The 17,824-nt window shown below is 36.3% G+C and overlaps 1 protein-coding gene across 1 annotated transcript in view; it reads left to right on the forward strand.

Annotated features, from left to right (window-relative positions):
- The first annotated feature begins 568 nt into the window (after positions 1 to 568).
- lyrm4 (LYR motif containing 4) overlaps positions 569 to 17,824 on the forward strand; it is a 73,771-nt gene continuing 56,515 nt past the window's right edge. The window contains exon 1 of the mRNA XM_073831141.1: positions 569 to 667. Coding sequence (XP_073687242.1) covers positions 582 to 667 — 86 coding nt within the window. The 5' untranslated portion in view covers positions 569 to 581. The remainder of the gene's footprint in view (positions 668 to 17,824) is intronic.

The following is a 17,824-nucleotide window of genomic DNA, read 5'->3' on the forward strand; positions in this document are numbered from 1 at the left end:
GATGTAAAAAGCTGCCACTGTCCCATTAAATCACATCCTCAAGGAAAATCACACATAATAACTTGGTTTAAATAGTCATTTAGAGATGTTTTATAGCAGAATACTGACCGATATAAACAACTGTTCATTTAGATGAATATATGACTGACCAAAATTGCTAGCTTGCAATTTACACTCAAACTGACAACTCAAGTCACTGGACCACTTCAAATAACAGCCGACATACAGTCACCCTGACACTAAATCTTACTACGCAGTTCACAAATACAGAATAAATGTGTGCATGAAAACTACTGAAGAACCCTTCACTCACCTCTATCTGGACGCGCGTGCTGTTTTTGAGAGGACTGATGATGTGCCTGATTAGTATAAACACGACATCTCGTAGCAGATATTAATTTAGAGTGCATTGTGTGTACTGTATTAACTTAGGATACTTTAAATATAAAACACGTCATTAATTACACTTGAAAATTAAATTCGCTTGTATATTTTAACACTAAAGCGGGTGTACGTGTGCAGGCGCGCCTCTTGTAGCTGTTCTTGGGTCCTTGCGTTGAACTGACAGTTTGGTTTCCATCATGGCGGCGTCCGGCAGAGAGCATGTATTGTCACTCTACAGACTGCTTCTGAAGGAGAGCAAGAAGTTCCCTTCTTATAATTATAGGTAATTACAACAATATACATTGATTTAGCTGCGGCACAAGCGTGTGTCATTTATGCAATATTCTCCGTTCCATAATGTGGAATGTCGATGCGTCAATACGGGATATAAGACGCAGATGTGTTCATTTCAATATTTGTGATTTTTGCAATATTTCCGTGAGGCATAACGCTGAAAACTGCTTTATAATGTTTTGGAAGCATTATATATATTTTTAGGATTATTGGATAAGTATAAAGTTTAAAAGAGCAGCATTTATTTAAAATAATAAATATTTTTATACGTAATACATTTCTTTGCTGTCACTTTTGATCACTTTTTGTCCTGGCTTAATAAAAGTGTCATTTATTTTCCCCTCCCAAACTTTTTAATTTATTTGAAGCAAAAAAAAAAAAAAAAAGCTTTCTTGAGAAATATCATGTACATCTGTTTTCTATTTTAATATAAGAAACACACACACATATATATATATATATATATATATATATATATGTAATTATTTTGTCTTCTTATTTATGTTTTGCTTGTTATTATTTGATTTTCCCCTGAGATTTTAAGATAATAAATTAATAATCAACACATTTGCATGTTTACAGTTCTGTGACATTGGTTAATGGTCACAAAACATGCATGTAAACAAATTGAATATTTTATTTTGTATATTGTTTTTTTTAAATTTAATTTTAATTTATTTTAATTTGACATTTTTATGATTTAATAAATTAGTAGCTGTTCATTTAATTTATACACCCACTGCAGTTCCTATATGAACCCCAGTTTAGGAAAACTTTATGCAATGTAATTTTTAATGCACTTAATTATGTTAATGACAACAAATGTAATATATTTTCTTTTTCTTTGCATGTTATATCAATGTGGTACAAGATAATCCTATTTAAATCTATACGATAAACGAGTTAGGCCAAGAGTACTCTAAAAGTAATCAAAAAGTAGTCTGATTATTTTGCATTATATTATATTAATGTACAATGTAATGGATTACATTAAGAACTACAGTTTTTCTCATGTAATTTGGAATCAGTAATGGATTACAATTTTAAAGTAATCTACCCAGCTCTCTCTCTCTCTCTCTCTCTCTCTCTCTCTCTCTCTCTCTCTCTCTCTCTCTCTCTCTCTCTCTCTCTCTCTCTCTCTCTCTCTCTCTCTATATATATATATATATATATATATATATATATATATATATAAGAGAGAGAAATGCATGTTTACATATAGTCCACAAAAGACCCCAAAAATAATAGTTGAATTTATACTAATGATCCTCATTCAAAAATGTACATATGCTTGATTCTTAATACTGTGTTGTTACCTGAATGATCCACAACTGTGTTTTCTTTTTAGTGATAGTTGTTTATGAGTCCCTTGTTTGTCCTGAACAGTTAAACTGCCTGCTGTTCTTCAGAAAAATCCTTCAGGTCCCACAAAATCTTTAGTTTTCAGCATTTTTGTTTTGTATTTGAGTCCATTTTTATGTATATGATATTTAGGCAAAATAAGAAAAATGTACACATCTCCATTCTGTTAAAAAAATGTCACCCCCTGACTCTTAATGCATGTTTTTTTCCCTTCTGAAGCATCAGGGAGCGTTTGAACTTTCTGTAATAGTTGCATATGAGTTCCTCAGTGTGAAAAGATGGATCTCAAAATCATACAGTCATTGTTGGAAAGGGTTCAAATACACAAAAATGCTGGAAAAATAAAGAATTTGTGGGACCTGAAGGATTTTTCCGAAGAACAGCAGACAGTTTAACTGTTTAGAACAAGCAAGGGACTCATGACAAACTATCATTAAAAAACAGGGTCATTTTTACAAATTCAACTGTCATTTTCCATGTGGTCTGTAAACATCTTTTAGGTGAAATGTCTTATTCAGGTCAGTACTAAATGAAAATAAAAAAAACAAACATACATTTTGTATAATCCCTCTTATTTTGGTAAAATAATGAACAATTTGCAGATTCTGCAAGGTGTATGTAAACTATTGACCTCAACTGCATTATAAAAATAAATGTATATATATATTTTTAAATCATGTTTCTAATATCAATGCTGTTTTAAAGACTATTAGTTGCTATTAGTAGTAGTATCTTATTGACTCTTACATCTAGTTTCAATCATTTATTTTTTTAATGGGCTGAGGTGGAAGTTTGTTGATTTTAAATGTTTGAAATTCAACAGTATGTTAAAGCCAAGACCCACAGGTGTCAAGCTCTGCTTCGGGAGGTTCACATTCCTGCAGAGTTTGGCTCCAACCCTAATTAGACACCTGAACCAGCTAATCAAGGTCTTCGAAATTAATTGAAATCACAGTCAAGTGTGTTGCTGAGCTCTGCAGGACTGTGGCCCTTCAGGAGCAGAGTTTGACATCTCTAAAGGCTCTACAACCTTCATGAGTCTTTTGTCTGAGGTTAATTGTGTTGATTATAAGTAATATATAACAAGTAATAAGTAATTTGAAAACAAAATATATGGACAAATTAACTAGAGTTTTATTTTTTAAAAATAAAAATTTGAACATAAACAGAGACTGTAAACTATTGAAGGCAAAGCATGAGAGCTGCTAACATATTCAGCACTGTCGAAACAAAAGTCCCACTTCCGGCAAAACAACTAAACAGAAACACTTATCACCTAATGCAATAAGTGCCACAATATAAGCCAATATTGGCCTTGGTGATACATTATTCAACCACTAATAATGAGTCAAGCGAATGAGTCACAAGCTTTCATGTTTAGATGTGATATTGGAAATGGAAGGTCAGTTTAAGTGCATTGCATTGTGAGAATTGTATACTGCTGCTCCTGGAAAATGTAGTACTATATGATAGCCGGATAGTATAATACATGCTATGCTGCAGAAGTAGTATGAGTTGTTTGATAGAGTCCTATTCGAAACATCCCCTGATTCTCACTTCAGCTTTTAGTATTGGAAAACCAAACCATGATATCTTGTCAAGTTATTTTTCGGAAATTCTATCATCATGGTGCATTCATATTACAAATAGCTATAAAAGGCTTAACATGTTTGCAGAATAAAAAGCTGACAGCCAAAGGATAATAATCTCCCACCCACTCAGTTTCCATAGAGCTTTGAGTCTCCAGTGCAATTCTTCCTCTGAAATCTGCCACTGTTCATACATTAACCGTTTTAAAGCTCTTACTTTTCTAATCCTTTTGGTTTGCCTGCATGCGAATGTTAACATAAGCGCAATTCATTAACGCCTCATTGATGAAACAGAGGCAGATTGGATTTGTGTAAATCGCTCATAAAACTTTTCTTGAATAAATTCATCTAATTGAAAGCAACCATAGGCCTCATTTACAAATAACAAATTTCTTAGTAAATTGATTTATCAGTTATTAAACTATATTTTTGGTTGATTGTAGGGATGTAATGGTATTATCAATATCATGGTCTCGATATTATCGTGGTCACATGAGGATATAAACAATAGGTCTTCTTGAACTTGCATGCAACTGAATGGTTTCAGCTCTCATAATTAATGTCATTAACATAAAAAAATCACCATCATCAACCGAGTTGTTTTATTTAGAACAGCGAGCTGCAAGAATAGCTTACATTTTCAAAAACCTGCAGTGCTCCGGCAAGAAGAAGTGTGTAGGTCTGCACGGACCCCGATGTGACGCTAAGCACTTTTCCACGTCAAAGCCTGATTTAAGTGTGATGCCCGTGATCCGGTGTTTTCAGTGCCTCAGAACGGCTCAGTTCACAGTGAATGCAGTGAACTTGTTTATTGCATGTGCTGCGAGTTTAGCACATGTTTGAGAAAGCAGCGGCCACCAGTTATGCTTTATTTTTGTGGCAGATGATTACAGAATTTCACTGAATTTGTAGTGAGATGCTTTTTTGTAAGCCTGTTTGCACTAAAGCTGGAGTTGTCCTTTAAAATAAAAGCTCTACTGCTGTTTCCATCAAAATAAAAGCTTAAAAGTGCGCTATGAATTGCTGACAGCTAGACAGCGGTTTAAATGGGTAACGTTAATACAGTCCAAATTCAAAATACCTTATTCAAGTGTCGAAATTACAAAAAAAGTAATGTATTGTATTTTCCTGTAGTGTAAAGCAAAAATAATATACGTAAGTATATTATACAAGTGCAATTGCTTTACAATATATGGCTATTACTGTCATAGGACTAATAATAATCATATACAATTGTTGTTATTATTATTATTATTATTATAATATTCTAAAACACCAGTGTGAATGTGATTTGCACTAAGACAGTATATAACAAATAAAAAGAGGTTTGAGTCCCCTTTAAAGATCTGGAACAAGTCAATTCAGAGACCTTTTTCTGACTTAAGTTTTCTTAGTCAAGAACCTGCTTTAGAGCTCTTAATTTTGAACTCTCAAAGTGTACAATTTTTTTTCTCCCCAAGTCTTCATTTGGACTTCATTGTGGACTTCATATCATTGTATTATCATATCGTGATATTGTTGATTGTGTGTGTACTGTAAAAATTTTTATATGCAATAGTGCATTTTCATTCCCCTTATTTTTACATTTAAATTACCTTTAATGTAATCTATGATGTAGTTTTTTTGTTTTTGTTTTTTTTGCAGAAAATGTACTCGCCCTCAGGCCATCCAAGATGTAGATGAGTTTGTTTCTTCATTAGATTTGGAGAAATGTAGCACTCCATCACTTGCTCACCAATGGATCCTCTGCAGTGAATGGGTGCCGTCAGAATGAGAGTCCAAACAGCTGATAAAAACATCACAATAATACACCAGTAATCCACATCACTCCAGTCCATCAATTAACATCTTGAGAAGCAAAAAGCTTTGTGTTTCTAAGAAACAAATCCACCATTATGGCGTTTTAGCTTTAAACTGTTGCTTCTGGCCAAAATATGAGTCCATAACCCATAATAACACTTCCTCCAGTGAAAAAATCCATCTCTTGTTGTCCTCTCACATCAAAATCAATGCGTGATCTACTGTATGCAGATTTGTCTCTTGACACAAGACATCTTTTCCACTGGAGAAAGCAATATTTTGGAATTTGGATAGAGGAAACGTTTTAAAATTAAAAGTGTAAATGATGGATTTGTTTCTTATAAACATGCAGCTTATGTCTTCTCAAGATGTTAATTGATTTGAGTGGAGTGGTGTAGATTTCTTGTGGATTATTGGGATGTTTTTATCAGCTGTTTGGACTCTCATTCTGATGGCACCCATTCACTGCAGAGGATCCATTGGTGAGCAAGTGCTACATTTATCCTGTATATTTATTCTGAAATGAAAATGAACGGTCACAGTTTACACAGAAATCTGTTCTGCTCATCTTTCATTAATAAGGCCTATTGCAATATGTATGTTGTTTTCTGTGTATTATAGTCTGTTAAATTATTCAAAATCTAACAATTTGTTTGTTTTTTTAACATTCTGATGGGAACTCAGATTTGGCATTTTTGAGATATGCAGTGTAATACTCCTTCAAATGGGATTTTTTAGGTTGTGGTTTAAGCCCTGTGTGTATGTGATGTGAAATTCTCAAATTTACGCAGGAGGAAAGAAGTTGAAACAGCATGTGAAGAGAGAGAGAGAGAGAGAGAGAGAGAGAGAGAGAGGTGCAGGGAGGGGAAAGAGTGAATGAAATGCAGGACAACTCAGAGCGTCTGCAAAATGATTGAAAGCCGGAAACAAATTCAGTCAGTGAGAGCGAATGATTGAGAAGGGAGGATGAAAGAGATGTTGATTTTGACGGAAGGTAAGAAAAATATCACATCTGCCAAGGAGGAAGATTCACAACACGCACCCAGAGAGAAACAGAGACTCTTTTTGAGGAGAGGAAGCACATTTTTTGACGGTACACACTGCAGACTTAACAATACGGCTGCAAGTGTAGACTGCAGAAAGTAGGGCAGCTCTTACGTAAAGCATCTTCCCGTTAAATATAACCCTCCCCCGTGGTCCTCCGGCTCGACGCTAGTGCAGAGCCAATGACGACATATTTGTGCTCAGTCTTATTCATAAAGCTCACAAGAAATAAACCTTTAAAAGCCACGGATAAATAAGTGATCAGGGATCAGCTTTGCTCACATCATGCAGATTTGCGTGTGAAATCTCACAGATCTCCCTTGAAAGTCTTCGCCTGCCAAGCCGCATCACTTCTTCATGTCTGAGGTGTCCGTGACGCCTGTTTGAAACAGAGGGCTATTTTCTCCTCTGTTTATATTTATTTATTCATAGCTGGCTGCTCATTTAACATGCTGCATTTACCGACTGACTGCATGCGTTCTGTATGTTCACATTCAGTATCTATTATGAGCCGAAGTGGCAACAAATCATATTGTGATTGTATTACTAATCTTTTATTTTGCTTCCGCCCAAGTATTCTTTCCAGAACAGCATTTGCTGGCATCTTCATTGGATGTGGGCAGGTGATATGTTCGCTGAAAGTTGAGCGTATCCTCCCGATTCGTCTGATAATGGGCTGTCACAAGTCTCAGTTCAGCATCTCTGTAAGTTCCAGCCGTAATTTTGATGTTTCAGTATTAGTGTTGAGCTTCTGTAGCATCTCTGCGGGTTTGATCTCTGAGAGAAACTCTTAGAAGCTCTGACATCACAGCCAACATGCAGCGCTTTAGACTCGGCTCTCCTCTCCTCTTCTCTTCTCGTCTCAACTCATATTGTCTTGTCTCTTCTCTTCTAGTCTTGTCTTTTCTTTTTCCATTTGGTCTGTTTACATTGCTCCTTTTCTCTCATTGTTGTGGCATTTTCTTCTCTTATCTTACCTTGTTTTGTCTCTTTTCTTTACTTCAGATCTTCCTTGTTCTTATTTCTTTTCACCTTTAAGAACCTTTTTTTCCTTCTCTCTTCATGTCATCTTTTTACATCTTGTTTCTACTTCTCTTCTTGTCTCATCCTTTCATTTCTGTTCACACCTTGCTTCTTTTCTCATGTATTTGTATTCTCCTTATCTTGTCTATCATTTCTTTTCTCTTCTGTCCTACACATCTAAAAACGAAGCGATGCCATAGAAGAACCATTTTTGGTTCCACAAAGAACCATTCAGTCAAATGTTCTTTAAGGAACCATCTCTTTCCTACCTTTTTATAATCTGAGTAACCTTGTTTTGCCACAAATAACCATTTGTTACACAGGAAGGTTCTTCAGATGTTAAAGGTTCTTTATGGAACCGTTTAGACAAAAACGGTTCTTCTATGGCATCGTGAAGCACCTTTATTTTTAGTAGTCTTTTGTCTTTTCAACACTCTTCTCTCTGTGGCTCTTTTTGTCTCTTCACATCTTCTTAAACCATCATTTTTCTCTCATTTCTTCTCTCTTCTCAGCTTGTCTCTAATCTGGTTTCAAATTTTTTTCACATCTTGCTTTTTGTCTCATCTTTTGTTTCTACTGTCTTCTGTCCTCGTCTCCTGATCTTTTCTTGTTTCTTTTCATCTCATCTCCTCACATGTTGTCTCTCACCGTTTCACTGGTTTTTGTTTCTCACCTCATTTTGCTTTTATTCTCTTCTTTTATTCAGTCTCCAATTGCTTTGTCTTCTGTGTGTGTTTGGTTTATCTTCCTGTCTTGTTTCCTCTCGTATTCTTCTCTGCTCTTATGTTGTCTTACATCCTTAAGACTCTTTGTCTTATATCATCTTTCTTCTCTCCTCATGTCCCCTCATTTTGTTTTATCTTGTCTCTTCTTTTTCCATTTGGTCTCTTCACATTGCTCCTTTTCTCTCACTGTTGTGGCTTTTTCTTCTCTTATCTTACCTTGTTTCATCTCTTTTCTTTACTTCAGACCTTCCTTGTTCGCTCCATGTCTTGTCTCTTATTTCTTTTCTTTTCACCTTTAAGAACCTCTCTTTTCTTCTCTCTTCAAGTCATCTTTTTACATCTGGTTTCTACTTCTCTCTTTGTCTCATCCTTTCTTTTCTGTTCACACCTTGCTTCACTTCTCATTTATTTGTATTCTCCTTATCTTCTGTCCTACACATCTAAAAATGAAGGTGCTTTAAAAGGTTCTTCATAGCGATGCCATAGAAGAACCATTTTTGGCTCCACAAAGAACCATTCAGTCAAATGTTCTTTAAGGAACCATCTCTTTCTTACCTTTTTATAATCTGAAGAACCTTGCCACAAATATCCTTTTGATACACAGAAAGGTTCTTGATGGAACCATTTAGACAAAAAGGTTCTTCTATGGCATCGTGAAGCACCTTTAATTTTAGTAGTCTGTTGACTTTTCAAGACTCCTCTCTGTGGCTCTTTTTGTCTCTTCACATCTTCTTCAACCTTCATTTTTCTCTCATTCCTCCTCTCTTTTCGGCTTGTCTCTAATCTGGTCTCGTCTTTTTATAACTTTTTTTCACATCTTGCTTTTTGTCTCATCTTTTGTTTCTACTGTCTTCTGTCCTCGTCTCCTGATCTTTTCTTGTTTCTTTTCATCTCATCTCCTCACATCTTGTCTCTCACCAGTTCACTGGTTTTTGTTTCTCACCTCATTTTGCTTTTATTCTCTTCTTTTATTCAGTCTCCAATTGCTTTGTCTTCTGTGTGTGTTATGTTTATCTTCCTGTCTTGTTTCCTCTCGTAACGTATCTTTGCCTATACTTTTTTCTCCTCTCTTCTCTCTTCATCTCATCTAGATTATTTTTACTTCAGATCTATAAATCTCATTTATTCTTCTCTGCTCTTATGTTGTCTTACCTCCTTAAGACTCTTTGTCTTATATCATCTTTCTTCTCTCCTCATGTTCCTTCATTTTGTTTTATCTTGTCTCTTCTTTTTCCATTTGGTCTCTTCACATTGCTCCTTTTCTCTCACTGTTGTGGCTTTTTCCTCTCTTATCTTACCTTGTTTCATCTCTTTTCCATGTCTTGTCTCTTATTTCTTTTCTTTTCACCTTTAAGACCTCTCTTTTCTTCTCTCTTCAAGTCATCTTTTTACATCTTGTTTCTACTTCTCTCTTTGTCTCATCCTTTCTTTTCTGTTCACACCTTGCTTCACTTCTCATTTATTTGTATTCTCCTTATCTTCTGTCCTACACATCTAAAAATGAAGGTGCTTTAAAAGGTTCTTCATAGCGATGCCATAGAAGAACCATTTTTTGGCTCCACAAAGAACCATTCAGTCAAATGTTCTTTAAGGGAACCATCTCTTTCTTACCTTTTTATAATCTGAAGAACCTTGCCACAAATATCCTTTTGATACACAGAAAGGTTCTTGATGGAACCATTTAGACGAAAAAGGTTCTTCTATGGCATCGTGAAGCACCTTTAATTTTAGTAGTCTGTTGACTTTTCAAGACTCCTCTCTGTGGCTCTTTTTGTCTCTTCACATCTTCTTCAACCTTCATTTTTCTCTCATTCCTCCTCTCTTTTCGGCTTGTCTCTAATCTGGTCTCGTCTTTTTATAACTTTTTTTCACATCTTGCTTTTTGTCTCATCTTTTGTTTCTACTGTCTTCTGCCCTCATCTCCTCACATCTTGTCTCTCACTGGTTCACTGGTTTTTCTTTCTCCCCTTATCTTACTTGAGTCTGCTTATTTTTTCTCTTCTTCTAATCAGTCTCTAATTGCTTTGTCTTCTGTCTGTGTTTGGTTTCTCTTCCTGTCTTGTTTCATCTCGTAACATATCTTTGACTAGACTTTTTTCTCCTCTCTTCTTTCTTCATCTCACCTAGTTTCTTTTTACTTCAGATCTATAAATCTAATTTCTTCTTCTCTGTCCTTATGTTGTCTTGCCTCCTCAAGACTCCTTGTCTCATATAATTTTTCTTCTGTCCTCATGTCCCCTCTTTTTGTTTTGTATCATCTGATTTCTCATTTCGTCTCTTCACTTCTCTCATTGTGTTTCATCTCTTCTTTACTGTTCACATCTTTTATAACTTTCTTAACTCATATTTTCATTTTCTCTTCTGATCTCTTCTATCATTTGTTTTCTCTTCTGTCCTCATCTTGAGAGTCCCTCATTGTCTCTTTATTTTCTTATGTCTTCCTATCTTGTCTCTTACTGGTTCACTGTTTTTTGGTCTTTCTCTCCTCATCTTGCTTGTGTCTGCATGTTTTTCTCTCTTCTTTTAATCAGTCTCCAATTGCTTTGTCTTCTGTCTGTGTTTAGTTTCTCTTCCTGTCTCGTTTCTTCTCGTATCGTCCCTTTGTCTAGATTTCTCTCTTTATCTATTTTTTTTTTTTTTTTTTACTTCAGATCTCTTTATCTCATTATTTTCTTTTCTGTCCCTGTGTTGTCTTGCCTCCCTAAGACTGCTTGTCTCATTTCTCCATATGTCCTCATGTTTTCTCTTCTTGTATTATCTGATCTCTTCTAATATTGTCTCTTCACTTCTCTCACTGTGTTCACGTTTCATCACCTTCTTAACTGTCATCTTATCAGTTACTCTTCATATCTCTTCTATCATTTGTTTCTTCTAATGTCCTCATCTTGAGAGTCTCTTATTGTCTCTTTATTTATTTTTTTATGTCTTGTATTCTCATCTCTTCTTTTCTCGCTTCACCTCCTCACATCTCATCTCTTTTTCTCTCCTCTTAATTTCTATTTCTGTCCTTTTTCCCTTTCTTCTCTGCTTGTCTCACCTGGTCTCATTTCTCAGTTCACTTCCTTTATTTCTCTTACTGTCTCGTTTCATTATTTTCTATTCTCTTTTCTTTATTGTGTCTTTTTGTCTCTTATGGTCTCACCATCTCATCTTTTTTATTTCTTTTTTCACATCTTGCTTTTTGTCTCATCTTTTGTTTTGTTTTGTCTTCTGTCCTCGTCTCCTGTTCTTTTCTGGTTTCTTCTCATCTCATCTCCTCACATCTTGTCTCTCCCTGGTTCAATGGTTTGTCCTTCTCTCATCTTGCTTGTGTCTGCTTATTTTTTTCTCTTCTTTTAATCAGTCTCTAATTGCTTTGTCTTTTGTCTGTGTTTGGTATTTCTTCTCTTTTTTTCTGTCTCTATGGTGTCTCATTTCTCCATTTGTCTGATCACATCTAATATCATCACTTCTCTCACTGTGTTCATGTTTCATCACCTTCTTAACTCTCATCTTTTCATTTACTCTTCATATCTCCTTTATCATTTGTTTCCTCTTGTGTCCTCATCTTGAGAGTCGCTTATTGTCTCCTTATTTTTTTTTTTTTTACTTTTCATGTCTTGTCTTCTCATCTCTTCTTTTCTCGCTTCACCTCCTCACATCTCATCTATTTTTCTCTACTCTTGTTTCTCTTATCTTCACTTCTATTTCTTTCCTTTCTTCTCTGCTTGTCTCACCGAGTCTCATTTGTCCAATTCTCGCTTTTTGTCTCCCCTTCTTATTTTGCTTTTTCATATTTCTTTTTGTCTTATCTTATGTCTTTACATTGATCTATTGAATCTTGCATTGTTTCTTGTTTCTTCAGTCTTTGACTTATCTCTCCCATGTTGTCTCTCGCTTGTTTTCTTGGCTTGTTTCTCTTTCTCTCCTCATCGTGTTTCCTTTTTGTGTAGTTCATCTTCAATTGCGTTGTATCTCTTTAGGTCTCTTGACTTTTTATTTATTTATTTTCTCTCTCTTTTCTCTTCACATTTTGTTATTCTCGTCTCTCTGTTTTTCCACAGTTCTTTTAACATGATTTTGGCCACCCTCATCATTTTTCAGCTGTACGTGTGAAATTCATTTCAGGGGCAGGAAGCATCTTTAGCTAATAAAACAGGGCCTGTGTATTAACAGCTGAAGGTGTCATTAAATATTAAGCCATTATAATTGGTTCCATTTCACAAAACCAAGAAACAAGTTGTTTTATGTTCTTTCAGATGCCTATTATTACTCATGTTTTGTGTTGGTGAGGTGAATTAATTGTGTGTTTAACTGCCCATGGGTGACGCTACGCTAATTGTCGCCTACAGAACAAGAGTTTGCTAATCTGCTGTCGTAAGATCTTAAGCGAGAGTTCCTGTTCATTTCCCTAAATATAATTCTCTTAGCTGCCCATGTGTTAATCATGCTCCCACCCGCTACAGTCAATCGGATGCCACGTTATGCTTTTGTTTAAGGTCAGCTTAAGCATATCCGACAATATGACGCATTCGCTTCAAACCACAAGCGTTTCGTTACTCTGTCACATGCATCGTGGCTCATATTTAAGTCTGGATGCTTGGCAGCGAGGATGAGTGTCTCTCCAAGGATTCGATATGCGTTCCGCTCGATGAATCAGCCATTCCTACGCTAGTGACAAAGACCAACTGCTTAATTGTCCAATGGCCCCAACCAGAATTCACCACGGATCTACAGATCGCTCTCTGTTTTCCTCTTGACAAATGCTTTGTCTTGTTGATGACCTTAAAGCCAGATGGCTGAAAATACTGAAAATATCTATCAGCTGTTGCCTCGAAGGGATGATTCAAGTGGTTTATTATTAACTGGGTCTCTGATGTAATGGGAAGTGATGTAAACTGAAGAATTTGATGATCTTAAATGGCTATACTTTATATAGAAACACGCAAATCCCTCTATTCTGTTTTAAATTTGATCTAAGATTTGCTTTCCGTACAAAAGAGTCTCAAAGGGTTTATTTTTGAAGGCCTCTTATCATTTGAGACGCTTGTTTGTAAGGCGTCATGCATTGCAACAAGCTCTTAAAATAAATCCAAGACTGAGTTGAGATAAATCTCAAATTTAAACATTTAATTCATTTCTAAAAGGTATTGTTTAAAAAATATTTAACCTATTAAAAGTGCACCATTTTACCCAATATCTGCATGTTTTAAATGTTAGCTTTGCAAAATGCTAACATTAGATTGTGTATTGAAATCACCAATCAAAGCTTACATGCCGTTTTAGTGAAAATACCAACGATGTTGGGCCCAGAAGGAAACCCACAACCTACAAACTCATAAAAAAAGGTTGTTTGAATATAGAAATTTTAAAGCTTTCTAGAAAACCATACAACATTTTTGAATGAGGGAGAAAATAGAAAATGTTCATGTGAAGATAAATAGCCATTGTTTTGGCTTAAAAAACCTTGACTAACATTACAAGTGGACCCATGCTCATTGGAGAGAGAGAGAAAAAAAAAAGTTCTCCAAAATGATATTACATTGGTTCTTATCATTTGCAACTATGCCATTTGCTTCTACAAGTCTTTAAGTTATTTTATAACTCATGTTTTTACCTGAGGGCTTCACATTATAAGGGTTAAGTTGAGGGAACCAGATGAGTCCTCCCCAATTTGACTTTGTTGCACTATGGAACTCTTGCATTATTATTGACATTTTACTTTATTATTTTTTATACTGTAAGGTTGCTTTGACACAACTTGTATTGTAAAAAGCGCTGTATAAATAATCTTGACTTGACTTGACTTATGCTGTACCGGGTGCGCTACCGAGCAAGTTTACTATGTCAGAAAAGCCTTACATATGAAGCTAGTTAAGTGATCCAAACATCAAAATGTATTACGTTACAAATCATGCTCTATGGTAAAAGCGTTTTAAGGTCATACCATAGTATTGTGCAGGGAATTGTGCAAAAACATATCTTTAGTAATCAGTATTAATTAGCCTTGTAATTGTAATTTATGTGGAAAAGGGATAAACGTTAGTGTTTTACTGCCAATATTGTTAATTTCTGCTAAAAACTGAGGTGATATATATATATATATATAGTGCCTTGCAAAAGTATTCATACCCCTCATTTTTTATATTTGTTAATTTGCTGCCTTATGTTAATCTGTTTTAAATTACTTTTTCTCCACATCAATGCAGTGTAATGACAAAGCAAAAACAGAATAGTCACAACTTCATAAATTTATATATATAAAAAAAACTGAAATAAGAATCACCTTTACAGCTTCAAGTCTTTTTCGGTATGATGCGACACGATTTGAACATCAGCATTTGGCAATTATCTGCCCTTCTTCGCCTCACCTCTTCTCCTCTCTGAGTCTGTCAGCTTGGATGGAGGCTTGCAGACATTTTCAAGTTTCTCCAGAAATGCTTAATTTGGTTCAAGTCCAGGCTCTGGCTGGGCCAATCAAGGACATTCACAGAGTTGTCTTTAAGCCACTCTTGCTGTGTACTTAGGGTCATTGTCCTGTTGGAAGGTGAACCTTCTTCCCAATCTAAGGTTCTGAATGCTCTGGGCAGGGTTTCCATTAAGGCTATCTCAATATTTTGGTGCATTGAGCTTGTCTTCAGTCCCTGCCACCTAAAAACAGCCCCACAGCATGAGGCTGCTACCAGCACACTTTACTTTTGGGATGGTACTCTGCAGGTGATGAGCAGTGCCTGGTTTCCTTCAAACATGATGCTTGAAATTAAGGTTTTATCAGACCAGAGAATCTTGTTTCTCACAATCTGAGGGTCCTTTAGATGCTTTTTTGCAAATTCCAAGTGTGTTTTCATGTGTCTTCACTGAGGAGAGGATTGAGTCTTGCCACACCACCATAAAGCCCAGATCAGTGGAGTGTTGCGGTGATGTTTGTCCTTCTGTAAGTTTACCATCTGCATATATGATCATGGAGCTCAACTAGAGTGACCATCAGCTTCTTGGTCAGCACTCTAACCAAGGTCCTTCTCCATGAATTGCTCAGCTTGACCAGGAGGCCAGCTCTAGGGAGAGTCCTATTTGTTTTAAACTTCTTCCATTAAGGGTAACAGAGACTACATGCTTCTGTAAACCTTCAATGCAGCAGAATTTTTTTTCTGAACTCTTCCCCAGATGTGTGGCTTGATGCAATCCTGTCCCTGAGCTCTACAAGCAGGGTTTTGTTTGTTTGTTTGTTTTGTACCTGAGGGCTTGGTTTTTGCTCTGATATGCATTTTCAGCTGTTAGACCTTTTATTAAGATGTGTACGCCTTTCCAAATCATAACCAGTTAATTGAATTTGCAACAGGTTAACTTCACTCAAATTGTAGTAACATCTACAAGCAATATGAATGCTCCTGAGCTAAAAACTGTCCCAGATAAGGGTATGAATACTTATGCAATGGAATCATTTAAGTTTTTTTAATAAATTTGCAAAGATGTTAAAAACTTGTTTTTTGCTTTGCCAGTGATGGCGTAGGGAATGTAGATTTATGTGAACAAAAGTAATTTCAAGCAGTTTAACATAAGGCAGTAACGTAACGGGGTATGAATACTTTTGCAAGGCACTGTATGTATGTATAGGTTTTGCCAAAATGTAGGTAGAGGCATGCTTTTTCAATAAGCCTTGATTGCAACCATCATTGTTAAATAAGGCTATGTAAACATGTTCCATAAGGTGTAGCTTATTTTATGTCTATATGTAAGCAGCAATAGACTGAATATAGAACAATGTGTGTTATATCCAGAAAGTGTATGACTCAGATGATCTGTTATTTGTACATGCGTATTTTACTTGTGTTGTGTTTGGCTTTAACCTCAGATTTGTCACACTTAATACACACGAGCTGTTGAAAAAGCACATGACGTGTGCTTCAAAGCCGGCTGCTCAATTTTGACTCCTTTGAAGTGTCTGTCACTGTGGTATTTCTAAAGATGACTCGCTCTTTATCTAGCAACTGCCCCTTTTCCTTCTCAAGACACAATTTTGCATCTGTCATCTGTTGTTTTTTTAGTGTATGATCTGAAGACGGTTCAGCTTTCGCATGAGTGTGCTCTCGCTCGTTCTGTCTGTCTCTTTCTCTGTGGGTTTCTCTCATTATTTGCAGATTTTCTTTCACCTCTCTGCCTTTCTGCCTGGCTTGTTTCCCCTCCTCCTCTCCCCTCATCCCAAGAAATGGTGGGAAGCTTGGATTTGGCTGTCAGAACGGAGTTGCCTCGTCTTGGTGGAGGTGGTTCCTCGGGTGCCATGCGAGACTTTGATCTTGGCGTGGCACTGGGGCCTCCGTATGCCCCACACTGCTCGTTTTTCGAGATGAAAAGCCTGGAGATATGCTTCCTCCTCGCTTTTTCGCACCCCAGAAGTGCAGACGTGTGAAGCTACCTTACAGCTTAGTAACTAGCTGTCTAATGACTGCTCCATTATTAGCATGTGGCACACACAGCGCTGGCGCTAATGAACTCTGTCATCCAGAAGCAATGTGACTGAGTTTGTCTTGGCTTTTCCCAACACGCTGTCAGCGCGCTCCTTGTCTCCTCGATGCGGTGTGACGAGCTCACCGCATCCTTGTCAGTCAGATCTCCATTTCTTAATGTGCTTAGAGTTTTCCCATTGAGCTACAGCATAAACAGAGGGGCAGCAATCTACCCACGCCATGACTGATAAAAGACACTTGACTTCTGTGTGTAACCCCTGCTTTTAGCGCCTTGGTTTAAATCCCTTGCAGGGGTCTTGTGATCTTCAGACTATTGGAATAAATTCAATGTTTATGTCCAAATGGCTCGAGATGTTCAAAACTGCTGGATGCATTTCTGCTCTGCAAAATTTTAATTTCATTTTAAAGGGTTAGTTCACCCAAAAATGGAAAGCCCTTTATTTACTCACCCTCCAGGCATTCTAGGTGTATATGACTTCCTTCTTTCAGACATATCGAGTTATATTAAAAATGATCCTGGCACTTCCAAGCTCTATCATGGCAATAGGTTGGTGTTTCTCTTTAGTTCTAAACAGTCCAAAAACAAGTCTACTAAAGTGCAACCATCCATAAAAAAGTTGAAATGTGAAATGAAAACCACCAGTAGGTGGCAGCAAGTGACTTAATGAGTTAGTAATTGAGAATCAACCGATTGATTCAAACGGCTGATTCATTCAGACCTAGCATTTTCCTTGACTCTCTTTATATTTTATATTTAAAAAAAAATGGTCTCACCAAAGTTCAACTCATGGTTAAGGCCTTACTTGAAACTCTCAATCATGGATTGCTATTAAAGGGATAGTTCACCAAAAAATGAAAATTAGCCCATTATTTGCACATCTTCCTTCCTTTAGACTAATCCAATGGGAGTTATATTAAAATTATCCTGGCACTTCCAAGCTCTATCATGGCAATAGGCGGGTGTTTCTCTTCAACAGTCCACAATAAGTCTACTAAAGTGCAACCATCCATAAATAAGTTGAAATGTGAAATTAAAACCACCAGTAGGTGGCAGCAAGTGACTGTTAATGAGTCAGTCATTGAGAATCAATGGATTGATTCAAACAGCTTGATTAAGGAGTGTGTCAACCGAATCATTGATTCAACTGATTGAAGTTGA

Source organism: Garra rufa, chromosome 24 (genome assembly GCF_049309525.1).
Source record: "Garra rufa chromosome 24, GarRuf1.0, whole genome shotgun sequence".
In the NCBI taxonomy this organism is placed as follows: Eukaryota; Metazoa; Chordata; class Actinopteri; order Cypriniformes; family Cyprinidae; genus Garra; species Garra rufa.